We start from the raw sequence: 19,963 nt of genomic DNA, 5'->3' as shown, positions 1-19,963 counted from the left end.
AGGTGCTATTCTAAGTGTTATATTATTTCATTGGAGCCTCATAACATTCCCCTTTTACACATGAGAGGGATGGTATGGAGAGCTGCCCCAGGTCACACAGCTGGTGAGGGAGAGCCAGAACTTGAACGCAGGCTGAACAGTTCCAGTGCCCACCAGTGAAAGCAGGCCACCACACTGCCATGGTCACTGCAAACCTGAAGACGGCCCCTCCTGAGCTGGAAACCAGGCTCAACCCAGGCTGGACATGAGGGCATGGGTAGCCCCTTCTGCAGAAGGACAAACATGAAAACAAATCATCAAGGTGGTTTTTCTTCTTTATCAGACTGTACAGTGTTAGTAGTTAAGTATCAAATTTGTTTCCACAGCGGGTCATCCATTGTTTGCCGCTCAAATACATCAGAGGCAAATGCAGGTGATTAAGAGCTGAAGTGAACTATTTGTCCTTCACTGTCAAGTCACTCGTGTTTACTGACGCTTATGTCGGACTCCCCTCCGCTGGGGCTCTGCCCGTGTGCAACTCTCCACCTGGAGCACTCTCCCCTCCAGTGCTGCTCTGCTGGCTCCTGCTTGTTCTTCACCTTTCAGCATCTCAAAAAGGTCTTCCACACACTCTGTAAAGCGGGCTCTGTTTTCTATCTTGGCACTTGGTTTGTCTTCCTGTACCTTTAGCACATTGGTAATTATTCTGTTGACTTGGTGTTTGTCTGCCGCACTAGACCAAGTTCCCAGAGAACAGGGACCATATCTCACGCGTCCCTGGATTCCCAGAGTTGGGCCAGGGTCTTGTAGTATATGTTCAACAAACAGAAAGAAACATGGATGGAAAGAGTACAGGAATGATCCTTGATTTCAAAGAGGGACCCTGTCGGTATTTCCAATGCCTTCTGTGAGCAGTTCTGTTCAAGCCAAGTACCAAATGCCAGGCCTTGAAGACAGGGCACCTGGACAGGCTTTGTGTAGGATGCTTCCCTCTTTTTAATTGTGGTAAAATACACATAACATATACCACTTTAACCTTGTTTAATTCTACAGTTCAGTACTTTTGCAATGCTGTGCAGAATGTACCTTTTGAGCAGTTTGGAAGAGGGGTCTGAGGTAACATGCACACACATCCTGTGACTCAGGCAATGCCCTTCCTCCTCTTAGCCCTGGGACAGGCCACAGGCCACTCCTGAGGCAATCCTCGCCTCGCAGGCATGTGTGAGCGAGGGCAAGTGCCCAGTCTGGAAACCCCACGACACCTCTGTATACATACCAAGGGGCTGTTTTAAGAATCCCCAGAAAATAGAGAAGGGAGAAATAAGATGAAGAATAACAGCTGGGGTTGGGAAAAGGTGTGGGAATCAGAAATCGTGAGGGGACTTTGAGCCTACAGTCAAGATCCTAGAGAACGAAAATAGGGTCCAGAGAAGAAGGGCTTTGAGGAAAAAGGGGGAAAGGTGCGTAGGACCTTGGGTCAGGCAGGGAGGGAAGGATTTGTAATTATGGAGGGAGGGAAAAAGCAGGATTGAAAGTAGGAGAAAGATGCAGGTCAGGAAGGAAAGGGAAGAGGTGGTGGATAAAGGCCTATGGTGGGAATGAGAAGTCAAGGGTTAAGATGTGAACGTGGAAAAAAACATCAGCTGAATGATGGCAGAAGGAGGAAGTACAGAGGTGAGGGGAGAAAGGCATAAGATGGCACAGGGAAGGGGTGGAATGCAGGAGGGGGGCAGGCCAGCAGTAAGCAGAAGGCAGGAGAGGAATAATCGTGCAGGGGTGAAGGGAGCAACAGACCTGGGGTTCAAGTTCCCCAGTGAGAAAGAGCTGGGAGAAGCACCCGATGTTCAGAGCAAAGTTGGTGAAGTAGGAAGGCCTCTCAAAGGGGAGACAGAGGACCCCATGATCTGGAAGGAAAGGTGTGTGGGAGGGGAGGGCCCTGAGACAAAAGGAAGAGCAAGGAAGTCTTTTGGAAACTAGACTTTTTGGAAGTCTAGGCAGCAAGATTGTTGAACTGAGGGGACCAAGTGGGAGGCGAGAGAGCAAATATCGCAGGGGTGGGAATGTCTGCAAAGTTGAAAACAGTCCATTACAGCGAAGCCCTGGCAACAGGGCTGCAGGGCCCACTTGCTCATTACTGGCTGTGCATGTGGGCAGGTCCCCTGACGTGTATCATTAACATGGACTGTGCCTGAGAGTATGACATTGTTTTCCTAGCGCTGCCTTTCTCCTCCTCTTCGTACGTAATTCTCATCGCTGGCTTCACTGTGCACTTGATTCCTTCCCATACCCCCTTTTCTAGTCCTCCCAGTTCAGGGGTGCCTTCCCAGGTTCTAACTCCCCGGCCTTCGTACCCTACCTGTTGTTTATTCATCTGGAGCTTTTCCCACGTCTCCTTTCCACCTCTCATACATACAACTCCCTGCAGATGGTGATAAGTTCCTGATAGTAAAGAAGTCACAATCCCAGCTATCAGATCACCCATCCCAAAGTTTGTTTGGAAATGTAGTCAGTTTGGGACAGGGGGAGGTCACTTCACTGGTGCCTGGAATTGGCAAGGGTATTGGACACTTTTCCCATAAAAGCAGTGCGACTAGATTATGGTTTCATAGGCTTCACAGGCTAACCTGGGAAACTACCCCCTTCCTCTATATCATTGTTGCTATGGGAACCATTTGTACAAATTTGCACAAAAAGATTATTTCATTTTCAACCTACATCAAGTCCAAGATCATGGCTGTCCTTTTACAAATTAACTTCTGAAATGCCAATTGGTGATTGCCTGTAATTCTTCTGAATTCACTACACTCCATGGAGGGTTGAAAAAAATCTACAAAACTTTCCACGTGTCTGGACCTCTTATAGAAGTTAGGGTTTTCAAAACTGATGCCAGAGAAACTTTAGTGTGCTTTTGATCTGTTTGTTGCATTGTACTTTAACCTCCCAGTAAAAGGGTTTGTAAACTTCGATTGTGACATTTTAAATTTCCTACAAAAGCACTTCTGAAGATCATTTGAAAAAACAAAAAAGACCTGGTGAGACTCAGAAGATTTAAGTGCTTGAAGTAACAGCCAAAATCCCAGAAAATGGGGTGGAATCCAATGGCACCGGGAGAATGTCAGTCATTCTAAAAAAATGCAGACTTTCCTCGACCGTGCTGCGACTGGGAACTTGATCCAAAAGTGCTACTCACTGCAGCAGAAGCAGCCAAAGGAGAATTAGATGCAAACACATTCTTTCTTAAAAGTCTGGCATAAAGAATGGAAAAAAAAAAAGATAACTCGCTTGTGTTCAAGACATTTTATCCAACGTGACTATACAGGAATACAGGAATATTAAAGTTCCCCAAAATAGAAGAATTAGATGTTTTTAACCGTTAAAAGAAGCTGCTTCAAATGCATTCCAACAGACAATGAGGAAAATACTTTCCATGGAAGGAGACAGTTGGGCAGGCTGTTAAATAAACTTGCAAATAGCAAAGGAGTGAGTGTAATATGTGGTGCCAGCCATTTTGGGAGGGGCGGGCAGGGGACTGGGGAGAGTTAGCACTATTTCTGTATTTTGTCAGAAAGAGCCCTTCGTCTGAGACAGTGTCTGCCATTCAGAGAAGTGCTGTCAGTTTGAAGTATAACGCTACCAAGCATGAGGCAGTTCTGGGAGGAGAGGCTGAAAGGTGCCACAGTTAAGGAGGCTCAATACAATCCTTCAACAATTTCATTATTTCCCAGAAATTAGTTGTGTTTAAGAATGAATATGAAGAGAAATAAAAATAAGGTGAGATACTTGTCTTAATTAGGAAAGAAACTAAGGCACTGACCATTTTACAAATATTAATATTCTCTAAATCACAGGTATATTAAAAGCTTAAGAATACCCACAAAATAACAAAAACTGACTAAATGAGTAACTTTCAGTCCTGTGCAAGGGTGCGGGAAGATCAAATCCTCTTTAATATAAAAATGAGAAGAATTAAAAAAAGGAATTAGTGCTGCTCTTTTATAATGAAAAACACAAAACAAAATGATAGGAAAAAGTCTAAGTATTTCAGTATCATAATAAATGTAAAGAGACTAAATTTAGCTATTAAAGGCTGCCCTAAGATACAGAATAATGAACAAAAAACAAGTTTAACATTTGAAATACTGTACTTTGTTTGTGAATACCTATACATGAACACATAAGTACAAAAAACTAAACTGAAAAGGCATCATGAAATTCATGATAGTTTCTTGGGTGGTGAGAGAAATGGGAAAGGGAAAGTGATAAAAGCATGTTACCTTTGCTTGTAATATTTTGTTCCTTAATTTATTTAAGAACAAATTAGTATGTTAACAATGATCAATACTGGCGAGTCTGTATGCAAGGTGTTTGCTACAGTTTCTTTGTAATTTTTCATATTTTAAAAACAAACAAAACCCCCAATAGACACAGAGCATGGAATAGATGTCACTTCCTTCTGTCTTGAGTGTGCTTTTTTAACAATCGAAAGGAAATGTCTTCTTTGTTGGGTTGTTGGACAGTTTTAATATCACTTAGTATAGTGTCTGACACATAAGTACTTAATGTTAGTTTCCTCTCAAATAGGGTTCCTTTATTACTAAACCTGTTTTAGTTTCTTGGTAGATAAAAACCTATTTTGGGGAGAATTAGAGTTCCACACAAGATACAATAAGTATATTCTATCCTATTACTGCTGCTAAATATGGTAGTCTTCCCTTATCTGTGGGGGGGTACGTTCCAAGATCCCCACTGGATGCCTGAAACTGCAAACAGTACTTACATATACTACGAGGTCGGACAATTAAGTTTGCAAACTCATCCTAGAACAAGTGCTACATACCTCCTCAGTGCTGAATATCACTACAGTCACCTTCCAAGGGAAGCTATGCATCGACGCCAGCACCTAGTCCACCCTTCAAAGTAATTTGGGAACTCTTTTTCTGGAATGGCCATCAGAGCTGTTGTCATATTACCCTTGATGTCCTGAATGTCATCAAAATGTCTTCCTTTCAATATTTCCTTCATCTTCGGTAAAGAAAGAAGTCATTGAAGACCAGATCAGATGAGTAGGGAGGGTGTTCTGATACAGTTATTTGTTTATTGGTTAAAAACTCCCTCATAGACAGTGCCCTGTGAGCTGCTGCATTGTCGTGATGCAAGAGCCATGAATTGTTGGTGAAAAATTCAAGTCGTCTAACTTTTTCACAGTCTTTTCAGCACTTTCAAATAGTAAACTTGGTTAACTGTCCAGTTGGTACAAATCCATAATGAATAATTAATTACTCTGATATCAAAAAAGGTTAACAACAGTGTTGCAACAAGTTCACAAACTTACTTGTCAGACCCCATATGAAGTCCTGGACAGATTCTCAAGCAGCCCATGCATGAAACTGACCATAATCAACACAGCAAACAGTCCACCAGTGGACTACTATCCAGGTTTCAGATTGATTTCTGGGTGGTATCCAACTAGGGACAGATGAGAATAGTGCTACAAAGACTTTGAAAATTAAACTGACATTGTACCACAAAAGTGGGCCAGAACATGCATTCGGAACCTAAACCTAAAAATGAACAGAATCTGTCCTATAAAATAGAAGATTTAAATAGGAACAAGATTCTCATAATACTCAAAATGTCGAGGATCCAATGCAAAATTACTCAAGAATCAACTTGAATAATAAAGAGAAGATCCAAATGGAAATTTTAGAACTGAAAAATACAGTGACAAAAAAACAAACAAAAAACCCAAACAAAACTTATTAGACGGGCTCAATAGCAGAGTATAGATGACAGAGGAAAGAATCAGTGAACCTGCAGACAGATCATTAAGCATTATCTAATCTGAATAGAGAATATATATATTGAATAAAAACGAACAGAATCTCAGAGACTTTGGGACAATAACAAGAGCTAACATTCATGTCATTGGAGTTCCAGAAGAAGAAAAAGAGTGCAGGATTGAATCATATTTGAAGAAGTAATGACTAGAAACTTTCTAAATTTAACAGAAGATATAATCTAGATTCAAGAAGCTGAGGGAAGCCAAAATAAGATGAATCCAAAGAAACCCATGCTCAGACGCCTCATCATCAAATTTCTGAAAATTAAAGACAAAGAAAAAAGTCTTTAAAGAAGCTAGAGAAAAACAAGACATTACTCACTGCATTACACAGTATGAATAACAGATGATCATAAATCACGGAAGCTGAAGGCTTGACCGGGGAAGAATCCATTTCCATGCTCATTCTATGGCTGTTGCCTGGAGACATCAGTTTCTTGTCACATGAGCCTTTCCACAAAGTAGCACAAAACATGATCGCTGGCTTCTCTCAGAGCGAGCAAGAGAGGTTGTTGAAAGTATAAGACAGTATTTTTGTAACCTGACTTTGGAAGTGACATCCTATCACTTCTGCTGAATTCTATTCAACACAAGAGAATCAGTTAAGTCCTGCCCCACATTCAAGGGGAGGAGATGACAACAGAGCATGAAGACCAGGGATGTGGGGGTCACTGGAGACCATCTTAGAGGTTGCTTGCCACACTATCAACCAATTTATCAACAGCTCATAGTCAACTGATTTGGATATTAAAAAATTTAGTTTAAAAATAGTGTTAGTTCTACTTCCATATCATTAAAAGATCAACAAAAAATTCACTTCCTTGGCTACTGGTAGGCTGAGGAATTTAGGAAGGCTTCTATCCATCACAATTGGCTAGGTCATGTTAACAATTTAAAAACCTTAAGGACTTAAAGATTTACTTCTCACTCATGTTGCATGCCCATCACAAATTGGCTGGGGACTCTGGTCACTCTCATTCTGGAACCCAGGCTGATATGAAAGCTCTATCTTGGTGTTACTGGTCTCCAAGGAAGGAGAAAGTAAATTCCAGAGGGCAACAAAATGCTGTGCCTAGAAGTGACACATAGCTTTTGTTACAAATAACTGGCCAACTAGTCACATGGCCCTAGCAAACCACAAGGAGGCGAGGATGTACAATCCTGACACATGCATGTGAGAGCCAGAAATAGCTGGTGATTACAAATGACTAACTCACTCTGGTCACTAAATATTCAACCCATTCTTGTCTCCTATGGAAACTAAACACCCTCTAGAATGGTTACAATGAAAAGAAAGGACAAAATGAAGCGTTAGTAACAATGTAGGGCAACCAGAACTCTCATCGACTATTGGCAAGAATATAAAATGATATTAACTACTTTGGTAACGCCTCTTCATTTTTTTTGAGTAAATAACAATTAATGAAATTGAAGTACATGGTAAGCACATATTTGATTTTGTAAGTTGTCAAACTATTTCCCAAAGATTTACACACAACGGTTCACAGCAGCTTTATTTATAAGAACAAAATCCGGGAAACAACCCAAATATCATCAGCAGATGAATAGATAAACATATTGTGGGATATCCATATATAACGGATTATCAGCAATACGTTCAAATGTTGGCAGTGTCCATTCTGTTTTGTCTGTTACCTTTTTTTTTTCCACAATCATGTTTAGTTTTAAGAATGTTAATCTCAAATTACTCTTCACACAGCAGCTTGTTCTTCTTCCATCAATGCAATGCAATTTCATACTTGAGGATATAGTTGTAAAACTCATTCTTTCATTCATTTTTTTTTAAATAGTAGTTGTTTGGTCATCCACAGTTAGTTCTTGATTTCTTATGTCCAGCAATTGGTGTTTCATCATTTTTTTCTTCTGGGTAGTGTCTGATTATTCCAGGTTACTAAATATCACTTCCTTCAGGGATTTAAAGGTCTAGTATGGGGACCAGTTAGCAGACAGTGGACAAGAATACTCTTCCCAATGTGAGCTGTTGGCAAGTGGGCCATCAAACTCAATTCCCTGAAATTGGGTAGACAATCATGACCTCTGTCTTTCAAGCTGTTCTGAAGAAGAATGGGGAAAGGTATGGTCCCTAATGGGCAAAGAAAGAAATAGCAGACAGTGGGCAAGTCAGAGCAGACTTCTACACAGCTCTTGTAAGTAGGATCTACACTGAAATCCAAAGCTTTGTTTTATAGGACCCCTTTCTGTTAACTGAATTGTCACAACAGGGTTGTGAGAAAGCTAAGGGTGTTTTAGATAGTCAGCTTTCGAAAGGTTACCTAATATCCTTAAACATACCAGCATGCACATATTTGTTGAATGAACCATATTATTCAGACGTGAGTTCTAAAGCTAGAGGCCCTGCCTACTCTAACTAGAAAAAAATTAAAGCAAAAAATCCTACCATAAGGAAGTGGCTGAGTAATAGCAATCACAGTAACTTACTAAGTGTAACAGAATCCAGGGAAAAGCTCATCTTTCAAACTTAAGCCTAAGAGACAATCAGATACTATGTACCACCTGAAGGACAACCACACCATTTCTGAAAAAAAAAAATCAAATCTGAATATGGTCATGTTTGAATTCTAACTACTAGTTTACAGAATATAAAGAGAAACAGGTTAAACCATTCCCCGTCGTTATAAGCAGAAAAATCTGTGTCAGAAAGACTCCAAAACAATTTCAACACACAAATTGTAAAAGGTAAAGGAAAGAAAAAAGACAGACGGGCTATATACAGATTAAAAGATACTTAAGATAGTAATAATAATGCAAGATCTCATTTGGAGCCTGATTCAAACTAACTAACTTAAAATATCCACGTATGACATATGAGTCAATAGGAATTTGAACATTTACTAGCTACTCAATTACCGTTAAATTTTTATTTTTTACATGTGTGACAAGAGTATTGTTATGTTTTCTAAAAGTCCGTATCTTTCAGATACAAACTGAGATACTTATGTTAAAAAAATGATGTCTTTAAAAAAATTGCTTGGCTTTGGACCATACTTGACACTTTTGAACATGTTAAACTATAACCAGCTTTTTTTTCTAGTCTATCATTATAGTAAAGTTAAGACAATAGATAATGTAACTGTGGGAATCACTTATTTTACTTAAAAAAGTGGTAGAACTAAACCAGTTCAAGTAGCTGAAACTGGGAGATATTCCCTACCCTTCATGCAGAGATACGGCCAATGTCGGAGGGAATTACACCAGATGACACAATTTAATGATTCATTGTCAATCTAAGAAGGTCCTATTTAAATCTGATTCTTCAAAATAAAAATGATTCCAACATTTATAACCCTAAGTGACATACAGCTCCAATTACTATGCTGTAAATGTTTCCCTGAACATGATTTCTAATTTAATACAGAAAAAGTAATGAAACTAGTCTGGCTTATAGTCAAATGTGAGAGCCTATATAGCCCAGAAGTAAAATTTGCCAGGTCTGCATTCAGATTGCCTAAATTTATAGCATAGTTCTGCTACTTCCTTGGCATATGAACTCTGGCAAGTTTCTTAACCTTTCTATACCTTTGACATTCATCCATAAGATGGGGATAATAGCTCCCTCTTAGGATTGATGTAGTATTAAATGAATACATATAAAACCATACAAATGACTAGTACAAAGCAAACATTCAATAAAGATTGGCTATATATATGGCTCTGAATTTAGGGGTAGGAAAAATGGTTTGATCAAATTAAAACTTTTCTCTGGTGATAATGTAACAATATAGTTTCAGAGACTAGAACTACGTTCGTTTTAGAATATTCTTGCGACTGTGAAATAAAAAGTAACACTGACTATGCTAACGTTGAAAGTAAGATTGAGGTTGTTATAGATGAAAGAACAGTCACTAGGCTCTTATATTGAAAAATTTTCCCATTTAGTGGGGTGCGGTGGGGGGGTGGGGGAGTGTCAGACCCAGGGTGAAATCTGTCCTTAGAGCTTAAGATTTCATAGTAGTTCTCATTACCAAAAATCAAGAGTAAAAAATTGTGCAAAATGTCTGTTTCAATAAAAATGTACAATGAAATACTCTGGAAATGATTCTTAAAAATACATACTATAAGACAGACAAATATAAAACAGTGAAGCAAGATGAGCTATTTTGCTGGTCATAAAATATTTATTAAGGTATACTTTAGGGAGTATAGTGAATATAAAATTTAGGATCACAATATGAAGCAATTTCAGTCCTCTCAAAAGTCAGCCCAGTCCGCAATGCTCTGCAGATGTAAAACCACTGGAAGGATTCACTAAAAGCAGTTTGACGAGTACAGAAGAGGCTTTTCATAAACATTTACAATGAGAGCATCTGAATACCTCTGTTTAAGTGCAAAACCACACCACATTACACTAATGCAACAACGCATTCATATTGTTCTCATTAGTCATTAGTAGTCAACTTGCATAAAACACCAGAAAAAAGCACAATGGAGCTCACAAAAATGGGCTAAAAAACGAACCTGTTCTTTGCAAAACACACATCGTAATGGAAGAAGACATTAAAAATGTATTATGCACACTACAGAAGCTGCGTTCATTCCAACGATCTCAAGTGTCACTTCCTTTTCTGTAAAATCAAATTACATGAACCAGGCACAACTAATATTTGGGAGGCAGTGTGTAGCTAAAATTTCATTTAACTAATTATTCAATGATTTAAAAAATCCCCATAAATCTTTTCTGTCCTGAGGTAGTTGCAAAATAAATCATAACTTGGATTATCAACTAGAGCTGTGGCTTTGACTTTTACTCATTACAACTAGTTGTTACTTACAGGAACTACCTTTTGATATTTAAAAGACAGCTGAGAAATGGGCCTCTTACCACACACACAAGATGATGGCTATGTAGGAAAGAGGATTAGCTGCTTCAGAACATGAGAATTATGGTCCACCGTTGCTTCCACCCCCACCCACCCCCAACCATTTTAGATTCTTTATTGTCCAAAAAATCACCAGGAGCAACACAGTAGAAGCAGACAGATCATCGTCCTTTGCTGTAGCCAGGGAAGAAAAGGTCAAGTAGAGTCTGCAGAGTCTCATTGGGAGTCATGATGTAATTCTGGCCAAGATCATGCCGACAAGCAGGGCAGGAGAAAACTTGAGCCTTAAAAGAGCGCTGTAAGCAATCCTAAGGCAAAACACAACAGAACAGAAAACCCAGAAAACACCCAACTTCATCCGAGGGTAAAGCAACACAGAAAAGCACTCAACAACTTATGCTTTAAATAGGAACTAGAAACTCACTGTTTGGCAACAAGAAAAACATAAAAGGTGAGTAACTGTAAAGGCCTGAATCTGTGCTATGAAAACTAGTCTACAGACATGGCTTTAGTGCCACGTCTAGCACATACTGTGAGACTTCAGGTAAATGACTTAACTTTTGTATGCTTTAATTTCCTCATCCAGTAAAATGAGGGTATTAGATTATGTATGATTCCCACTAGCCTCATTTTCTAGGTGGGATTTTAATCCTGTGGTTTCCTGATAAAGCACTAAAGAAAAACAATTCAGGATTCCCCTGCTTAGAACTAAGTTATATATATTTTATTAAATCACTTAACATACAATGTGTCTTCAAAAAATAAAGAAGTACTAAATATATTACAGAGTTAACTAACACCTATATGGAAGGCTTCTTACCATTTTACAAAAGAAACAAATTCAGAAGTTAGGTCAGGGCACATGATCACAAAGCAATAAAGCAAGATTCCAACCTTGTATTTACTAAAACTCAAATTTTCCTTTCACACCACACTGATAACACATATTCAACAACTCTGGGCATACTGCCAGATAGAATCTGTTTTAGATTCCACTAAGTGCATGGAACTATTGCAGTTTGCATTATACAACATGAAACATATAAAAACTAAAAGAGAAACCCTTACTTTCTCGTCTCCATTTCAACCCCTCCTCAACAATGCCAAACATGATAGAATACCTCAACTATATATATTTGAACTGCTATTACTATCGAATTAAAGTGTGCATTTACAACCAAGATTCAATTAAATGCTCTGAACTGTCAAGATTCCCTAACTATTCTGTTTTAGGAAAAATTCTTCTTTATATACTGAAAACAGGTTTAGAGGTTAGTGTGCCTTCTGGCCTAATAAGGGAAAATAACAACAAAAAAATTCTACTTACTTTACAGACATTGTGGAGGCAATCTGTTGTCACAGGCTGGTAAACTAGCTCCTGGCAGCAGACACACATAAAAGACTGTTCCAATTTTTTCAGAAAATTCTAGATGGTACCCAAAAGGAAGGAAAAAACGGTTAGCATTTCACATTTCATAATATATTAATAAAATTCAAAGTGATTTTAAAAAGTGTCTAAGTAATATTTAATACGTTTTCTATTAAGAAAAAAAATCAAGGAGTAATTGTAATGACTAACAAACATATAATAGAAACTGAAATAAAAACTCATTCTGTAAGATATACACATTAGTTTTTCTTTTTTTTTTAGTGATATCTTATTTATTTATTTATTTATTTACTTACTTACTTACTTACTTATATTAAGGAGGGTGCAACTCACACGGGCCCATGTGGGGATCGAACCGGCAACCTTGGTGTTAACAGCACCACACTCTAACCAACTGAGCTAACCGGACATCCCCATTACACATTAGTTTTTAATATGAGGATTGGGTTGAAAAGGTTGCAAAGTCAAAAATATATGGCATTAAAAAGTAAATGTCCCTTTAAACCTCACATTCTAGAGATTATTTTCCACTATTAAAAAATCACAGACAGTTTATCTCAAGGTCAATACATATATTTTTCAAAAAGCTGCATGGCATTCCAGTATATGAATATGCATTATTTATTCAATCTTTTGCTACAAAACATGAATATTTATTTTTTAAGCTTAAAAAAAAAAAAGCAATGGGCAATAATACTCTGTAGTACCTAAGATCACCAAAAAAATCAATATATTTATTTTCCTAAGATTATCTTCTGTGATACTTTTGCCTCAATCCAAAAATCCCCTATTTTCTTGATGCTAACGTTTATTCAAATTGGGACTAAATTATAAAGGGTAAAGCCATCTAAAGCAAACATGATCAAATGGGTAGTCTATACTCTTCAGAACCATTACTGATTCCATTTTACCCAAGCTGTTTGTACTATTAAACTACAAAGATAAGTAGATTTTTGAATAGTCACAAGGATAATCCTTCATTCATTTATTTTTGGTAGTAGAGGAGTGTATTTTATGTGTTTTCTTTATATTAATAGAAAAAGTAGAATCTATAAGAATTTCAAGTAAAAATAAAAAAAAATTAAAGAGCTCAAAGTGTAAGACAAACACAGTATGATCTCACTTATATGTGGAAACTAAACAGACCATCAAATAACCCATCGGGATGGAGGGACAAAATGGGTAAAGGGGAATCAAAAGTACAAACTCCCAGTTATAAAATAAGTAAATCCTGGTGATGTAATGTACAGCATGATGACTATAGTTACTACTGTATTGCATATTTGAAAGTTGCTAAGAGAGAGTAAATCTTAAAAGTTCTCATCACAAAAAACAGTATTTTTGTAACTATGTACGGTGACAGATGTTAACTAGACTTATTGTAGTGATCATTTTGCAATATATACAAATATCGAATCATTTTGTTGTACACCTAAAATGAATATAATGTAGTTTGTTAATTATACCTCAATTAGAGAAAAATCAAAGCTCCCATTTCAAAGTTGTATCTCGATACTAACTTATTTATAAACATGGATTATGAAAGTCAAGTGTATTATCAACAAAGTATTAATTAAAAGCAACACATTAAAAAAATGTACTAGTTGGGGGGAGGGATGTGGAAAAAAACTATAAATTAGTATCAGGTACCCTATTCCTGACAATTCCTTTGTTGATGCTGATATTTCCGTGGTACCTCCACGGTGCCTATAATATGTGTATAGGTATTTTGAGTTGGTACAACATGCTAGACATTCATCCACATAGTGGTGATAAAAAGGCAAAGTCGCTGCTCTCCTGAAACTTTATATTCCTTTAGGAGAGGAGACGGAAAAAAAAAAAAAATCAATTTCAGATAGTAATGACTGAGGAAACAAAGTAAATTAAAGCAACAGAGAAAAGAGTGGCTGTTTTAGGAAGTGTAGTCTGGGAAGGCCTCCCTGAGGAGTGTAATACTGTTGCAGAAACTTACAGGATATGGAGTGAGCCAAATGAAGATGTAGAGGAAAGAATTCCAGTGAGAGAAATAGTATGTGTAAAGGCCAGCAGTGGGAATGAGTTGAGTGTGTTAAATAACACAGAGATCACTGTAGCCAAAGCAGTTCAGGCCTGAGAGTAGCAAGAAGAAACTACAGCAGCAGACAGGGATGACAGGTCATGTAGAATCTTGGGAAAGCATTTGGACATAAATGCAAATATTACGTGTTTATATTTATTTAAAAGTCACCATTGGCCAACACCTGATTTTTCTGGCTTAATAAATGTGTTCCTGGTTTATGTGAAGAGAATGGGCATGAAACCCACCCAGAGCAATAACAGTACATAAACATCCAGGGTAATCACTTGCAGCAACATCACATCATCCGACCCAGGCACGTTAAGATCCTGCCACCAGCAGACAGGATTTTTTTTGGTCTTTTTTTTTTCTGGTATGATAATTGTCAATTGGTGACTTGATTGCATATGAAAGTTGCATTGAAAGAAGATGTTGAAAGGTAGAAAAGTCAAGTATATGGATTTGTACACCCTTGCCTAAAAATCTCACAGGATTCAACCATTTTGATAATTTTTTTATTGATAACCAAGATATACATATTAAAAGCCTCACGTGAAGCCCAGGACACATGTGCGACGCAGACAAGAGATGTGCCAAAGAACTTGTGTGTGTACTCCGGTGGCCTTTTCTTCACCCCTATCTGCTACTTCATCCTCTGCCCACCCACAGCTACAACTCCCCCAAGTTATCACTAACCAGCTGTATCCTCTCCAACCAAATAATGTAAGACCATGATCAACAACTGCTTGCTGTGTCTTACTTGCTCCAAGTGAAAATGAGTCTGACCTACCAGGGTCAGACTCTCCTTCTGCCTGGGCCTCTTGGCTAAAAATCATGTAACACTTCTCACAGAGCTAAATCACTTTACTTCCATCTTTCAAACGTGTAAGCCTCATTCTACCAAGGATAACCCAACATATCACATTTTTAGGCAAAGGAAGTGATGACTCCAATATAAAACCAAAGGGTATTTGATAAACCTTACCCAGTTCTAAAAGTTTAAAAATTACATCAGGAAGGTTCTTCCTTAATATCATAACTATGACTAGTTCTCAAACAAGAAGCAACACAAAGACCCTATGAGAGTTCCCTTTAAATAGAGATAGACAGAAAGCACATATAGATATTCACTAACCCCATTTCAGACACACGAGAAGTTCCGGCTAATGTAGAGAAAAAGAAAAGGAACAGAAGAAGTTACTAAAAGATGACAAGATGGAATTTCAAGAAAGGACACTACAGCTCACCCACAACAGCAGCACATCGTAATACTTTGGAGGCAAAGAAAACAGAAGAGTAACTATATTACACATGACAAGGGGTGAATGTCTAATAAAACATAAGCAAAATACATAAGCAAAATTTAAGACAATAAAAGCAAGTGAGCAAGGAATGAACAGACAATCCATATTTGAAACCTCTAGCTTTGGGGATCTGATAAGAAAGCTTCGTTTGCAAAATACAGCTTAATACAAAATCCACACATCTGTTAACTTTGTAATTCCTTTTCACTTTGAAATTTTACGATTACCAAAAAATGGAAAAAAATCCAAAACATATGAAATATTTAAATAAATCATTGCTGTTTTATTTACCCCTCGGTTGAACATGTAGGCATTGAAAATTGTGCTAAATTGCTTAAGACTTATGCTATCAGGCAACTTTGAAGTATAACAACTTTCCTGATGAGTTTCTGATTAAGTTGAGGGTGTTCCACAACTAAAAATTCTTCCCAAGAACAGTACCTCAACATAAATTACTAAATTCAGGCACAGAGAGGTCAAAAACCAACATCTAAGAGGTATAAAATAAATTTAAAAGCATTTAAAAACTGCCTCAGATTGTTTCTAAAAGCTGATAGCACTATATGAGACTAGATAAAAGGATAGTTTTGACTGACTTGTGAGAATGATACTTCATAGAGAAATTATTTTTCCTCATTTGTTAATATCAGAACATTATTTTTAAAAATCTTTTATAACTATATATAGTGACACATACTTAGATTTATCGTGGTGATCACTTCCATAAGGCATATAAATGTCTAATCACTATGTTGTACATACATCTGAAACTAATACAATAATTTAAAAATAAATTTAAAAAATAAATGAAAGAGCATATAATTATTATAATAATAATAAAAAAAAATCTTTACATACTGGTCCTTCCACAAGAGATGCAAGCACTTCATCCCACAGCTTCTGGTTTTGATGATCTTCTCTGATTAGATGTTGTTGTTGAGGGGTTAGTTGGAAAGCCTCAACTGGTTCTGCTGAATCTGATGCTTTGAACACTTTGGAGGCACTTGGACAATCATCTAGATTTATTTAAAAATATATCAGCAGACTTACAAGTGGTTCTAAGCAGAACTATGAAACAAAAGAGTTAACTGGCACCAGTGACGTTTAGCATGAAGATAACCTGCATAAAGCAGCATCTAACTTCCCTTGGAGTTATATTTGCTGCTGTTTGGGTTCCAACACTATGAAAATTCCAAAAAAAAAAAAAAGCTCCCCTCCCACCAAAACACCCCTTTCACTTTGCTTTTAATTTCTTATGAATTTCTCAATTTATTCTCTTAATTTTTCTCTTTATTAGAAACTATGTTATTAGGATTTCTTTTTTGTAATCATTACATACCATCATCTGGAGTCGGCCTTTTTGAGGCCCCACTGGCCTGCTTCTTTGACTGTCCTTTAGTCTTCTTCCCTTCCTTATCTGAAGGGTAACCTACTGGATACTGATGGGGGGGAAAAAGTACAATGTACACTTAAGCTTCACAGAGAAGGGGAGTTCTAGATCCTGGTGAGAAATTTTAAAAGGGAAGTGAGGAGGAAGGAGTCTATACTTTCCCTGAACTGAGTTTCTACAAAGGAAACAGACATTTAAAGAAACAAAATTCAAAGGACAGAAGGCTATTAAAATCCCAAATTCAGTGTAAAACCATGTAGTTTTGATTGTTAAGATATTCTGTTTTATAATACAATGATCTTAGTTTCAGACCTCAAACAGGAAAGATAAGTTTTCAGGAATTGTGACTAGGGGGCTTGAAAATTTTGAGGAAGAAAGGAAAGTGGAATTAGATATGAAGCTAAGTGGACGTCAACCACAGAGCACAATAGATGGTACTCATGTAGATGGAATTACACTAAATTGTGGAGCCAATCTAAAAAAACAAAACAAAAAAACCACCAAAACATTAAGGGTCAAACTCATTATCTCTCAAAGTTAGGGGGTGAAATAAAAGCTTTTAGAAGATGTAAAGCCACTAAATTACTGAATTCTTTATCAGCCAAAGGTTAGATTTTAAGGAATAAATTCTACCTATTACTCTTGTGTTTTACTGGTTGCCCTTTTTGTTTTTTTGACATGCTTTGCGGTAACACTCATGTTTTAAAGCTCAACATATGTTTCAGGTCTCATCAATGATACATTAACTTACTATAGTAGATGGGCTTACATGCTTCTGCTCAGTTTCGTATCTAACCTATCTAGAACATTCTCTGATGAACAGATTTGAAAAAATCTTTCAAAAATGGGTTTAACAATGGGTTTTTTAAAAATATCAGTTACAAAAAGAATTATAGTTGATCCTTGAAAAACACGGGTTTGAACTGTGTGGTCCACTTACATGTGAATTTTTTTTCAGTAAACATAATGAAAAATTTTTTGGAGATTTCCTTATTACTGCGAAGCAATATCTATTACACTAGGCTACCATAAAGGCAATTATATTGCTGCTTCTTCGCTGTCAATGAATAAATCATTACACCTAAAGATATTTTTTTACATTATCTTTTCATTTTTCATGCCTAATGTTAGTACCACATATAACATCTACAGTGTTTTATATCATAAGACAATATTGATGTAGGTGTTGACAGATGATTCAGCCTATAAACAGATTAACGTAAACTTACAGTATCAATACAGAACAGTACTGTAAATGTATTTACTCTTAGATTTTAATATTTTCTTTTCTCTAGTTTACTTTATTATAAGAACACAGTATATAATACACACAACATACAAAATATGTGCAATTGACTATTTATGTTATCAGTAAGGCTTCCGGTCAACAATAGGTTATTAGTTAAGTTTTTGCTGAGTCAAAAGTTATACGTGGATTTTCTTTTTTAAATGAAAGTTCATGGGGGGGGGGGGTGTGACAATACGTGGATTTTTCGACTGCACTGGGGTAAACATCCCTAAACCCCTGCATTGTTCAAGGGTCAACTGTATTTTAGCAGTTATTTTAGCAGCTGATGGGTCTCATTTAAACAATCAGTTCTTATGAGTTTAAAGAGAAAACAACAACGGAAACAGACTTGCACTAGAAGACACACACTCACCTGCCTGGGTGGTCAGACACTTGCCCACAGTTCAGCCCCTACACATGCAGTGTGGGCAGAGCCAGGGGAAATGACAAAGCTGGTAGTCTTTACAGGAAGCACAACAATGGGGAATGATGAAGGATAAACTCAAACCATGCTCTGAAGTCAGTGTCAGGAACAAAGTCCGGGGTGTACAGGAGTGGAGGGGAAATGCAGCCATACCATCCACCATGCACACAAAACTAGCAAAGTCTTATATGGGTTAACAGCTAAGCATGGGCAAAAGGGGAAAAAAAAAAGGCGCAGCACTCAAGGTGGTGACAGGACAGGGAAGCAGCTTTGAGGGGGAAGAGAGAAAAGGGGTGAGGAAAAGTGAGAAGGGTAGGAAGCAGACCACTCTTATAAGCCACCTCCCCCCTTCCCCTACCAGAGTCACACCCCCTATGCCCTCTAGGATAAACTTCCCTTCTCAAGGCCTCCTATACTTAAATTTTATGTATCCTTTCCCCTTCATACTTCAAGTCATTTCCAAATTGAATTGGAAATATTTTGCTTTTCACTGACAGCCTAACTTTTCCCAAGCCCAATTCCTGGTCTTAAGGCGGTTTGACACCTAGAATGCTACCATTTTACTTCTTTTCCTTCTGTATACGTGCATGATTTCATTCCTCACCCCTTACAGTCCACTCATCAATTGCTGTGGGTTATATCTAGTGTTAATAGTACAGTCATGTTGATAGTACAGAGGTGTATGTTTTTATGAATATACAAGTATCCTAGACAAATGTAATCTAACCTGTAAACGTAGGCACAATCTCCTTGACCGTTCTATTCCTTCTGAGGTCCAAGGAGCAGGTTCAACATCATCTCTTCTTAAAAGATAGCGCCAAACCAAGAATCCATGGCTTGATGAAATCTCTGGCCAGTATTTCACCACCTAAATCGTAATATTTCAGTACTAGTTTGAGATTTAAAGTTTAAACTTAGTCATAATGCCATCATATTAGTGGTTTAAACTTGCCAAAACTAAATGGTATTTGCTTTGCTGTAACAGTAAATTAATTAAGAATTAAACTTCAAAAGGTATTTGTTTTGCTGTAACAGTAAATTAAGAATATTCGCTAAAATATTATTTTGACCTTATTTCCTATTAAGATACTTCCCATATAAGTATAGGTTGCTATAAATTTGAAATACTAACTAGATTATGCTCACTGATTAATAGAAGTTTGCATAATGGTAGATAAAAAGTGGTGGCAGTAGATGCCTGTTTTTTAAACAAAGAATACAACCTATTTTAACAATTATAATGTGCTCTGCTTTGAAAATTGACTACAATTAAAATCACTTTGAAAGATATATAAGAAATCTACAATGGCCAAGTCATTTGAATGGTTTTATCACACAGAACAAACATACTTATAAAAAGCTTAATTGAAAATATAACACTGCCCTTACAGACTTAAAATTAGCCTTAAAAGTATCAAAGTTAAGAGCTCACTG

At 37.2% G+C, this 19,963-nt stretch overlaps 1 protein-coding gene across 2 annotated transcripts in view; it reads right to left on the bottom strand.

Moving 5' to 3' along the window:
* Nucleotides 1–9,953: 9,953 nt before the first annotated feature.
* The window catches only part of UHRF2 (ubiquitin like with PHD and ring finger domains 2), a 68,376-nt gene continuing 58,366 nt past the window's right edge, over nucleotides 9,954–19,963 (bottom strand). Inside the window, exons 12-16 of one of the 2 annotated variants that reach the window (XM_019727140.2) lie at nucleotides 19,257–19,397; nucleotides 16,767–16,866; nucleotides 16,286–16,443; nucleotides 12,005–12,103; nucleotides 9,954–10,985 (exon numbers count right to left, since the gene is read on the bottom strand). In XM_019727140.2, the coding sequence (XP_019582699.1) occupies nucleotides 10,839–10,985; nucleotides 12,005–12,103; nucleotides 16,286–16,443; nucleotides 16,767–16,866; nucleotides 19,257–19,397 (645 nt within the window). In that variant the 3' untranslated portion in view covers nucleotides 9,954–10,838. Of the gene's footprint in view, nucleotides 10,986–12,004; nucleotides 12,104–16,285; nucleotides 16,444–16,766; nucleotides 18,798–19,256; nucleotides 19,398–19,963 lie in introns of those variants that run through there. The other variant, XR_012495715.2, reaches the window with a different exon arrangement.

The sequence above is a fragment of the Rhinolophus sinicus genome, chromosome 16 (genome assembly GCF_057876585.1).
Source record: "Rhinolophus sinicus isolate RSI-liver-muscle chromosome 16, RSI-T2T, whole genome shotgun sequence".
NCBI lineage: Eukaryota > Metazoa > Chordata > Mammalia > Chiroptera > Rhinolophidae > Rhinolophus > Rhinolophus sinicus.
This window is presented reverse-complemented; position numbering and strand designations above follow the sequence as displayed.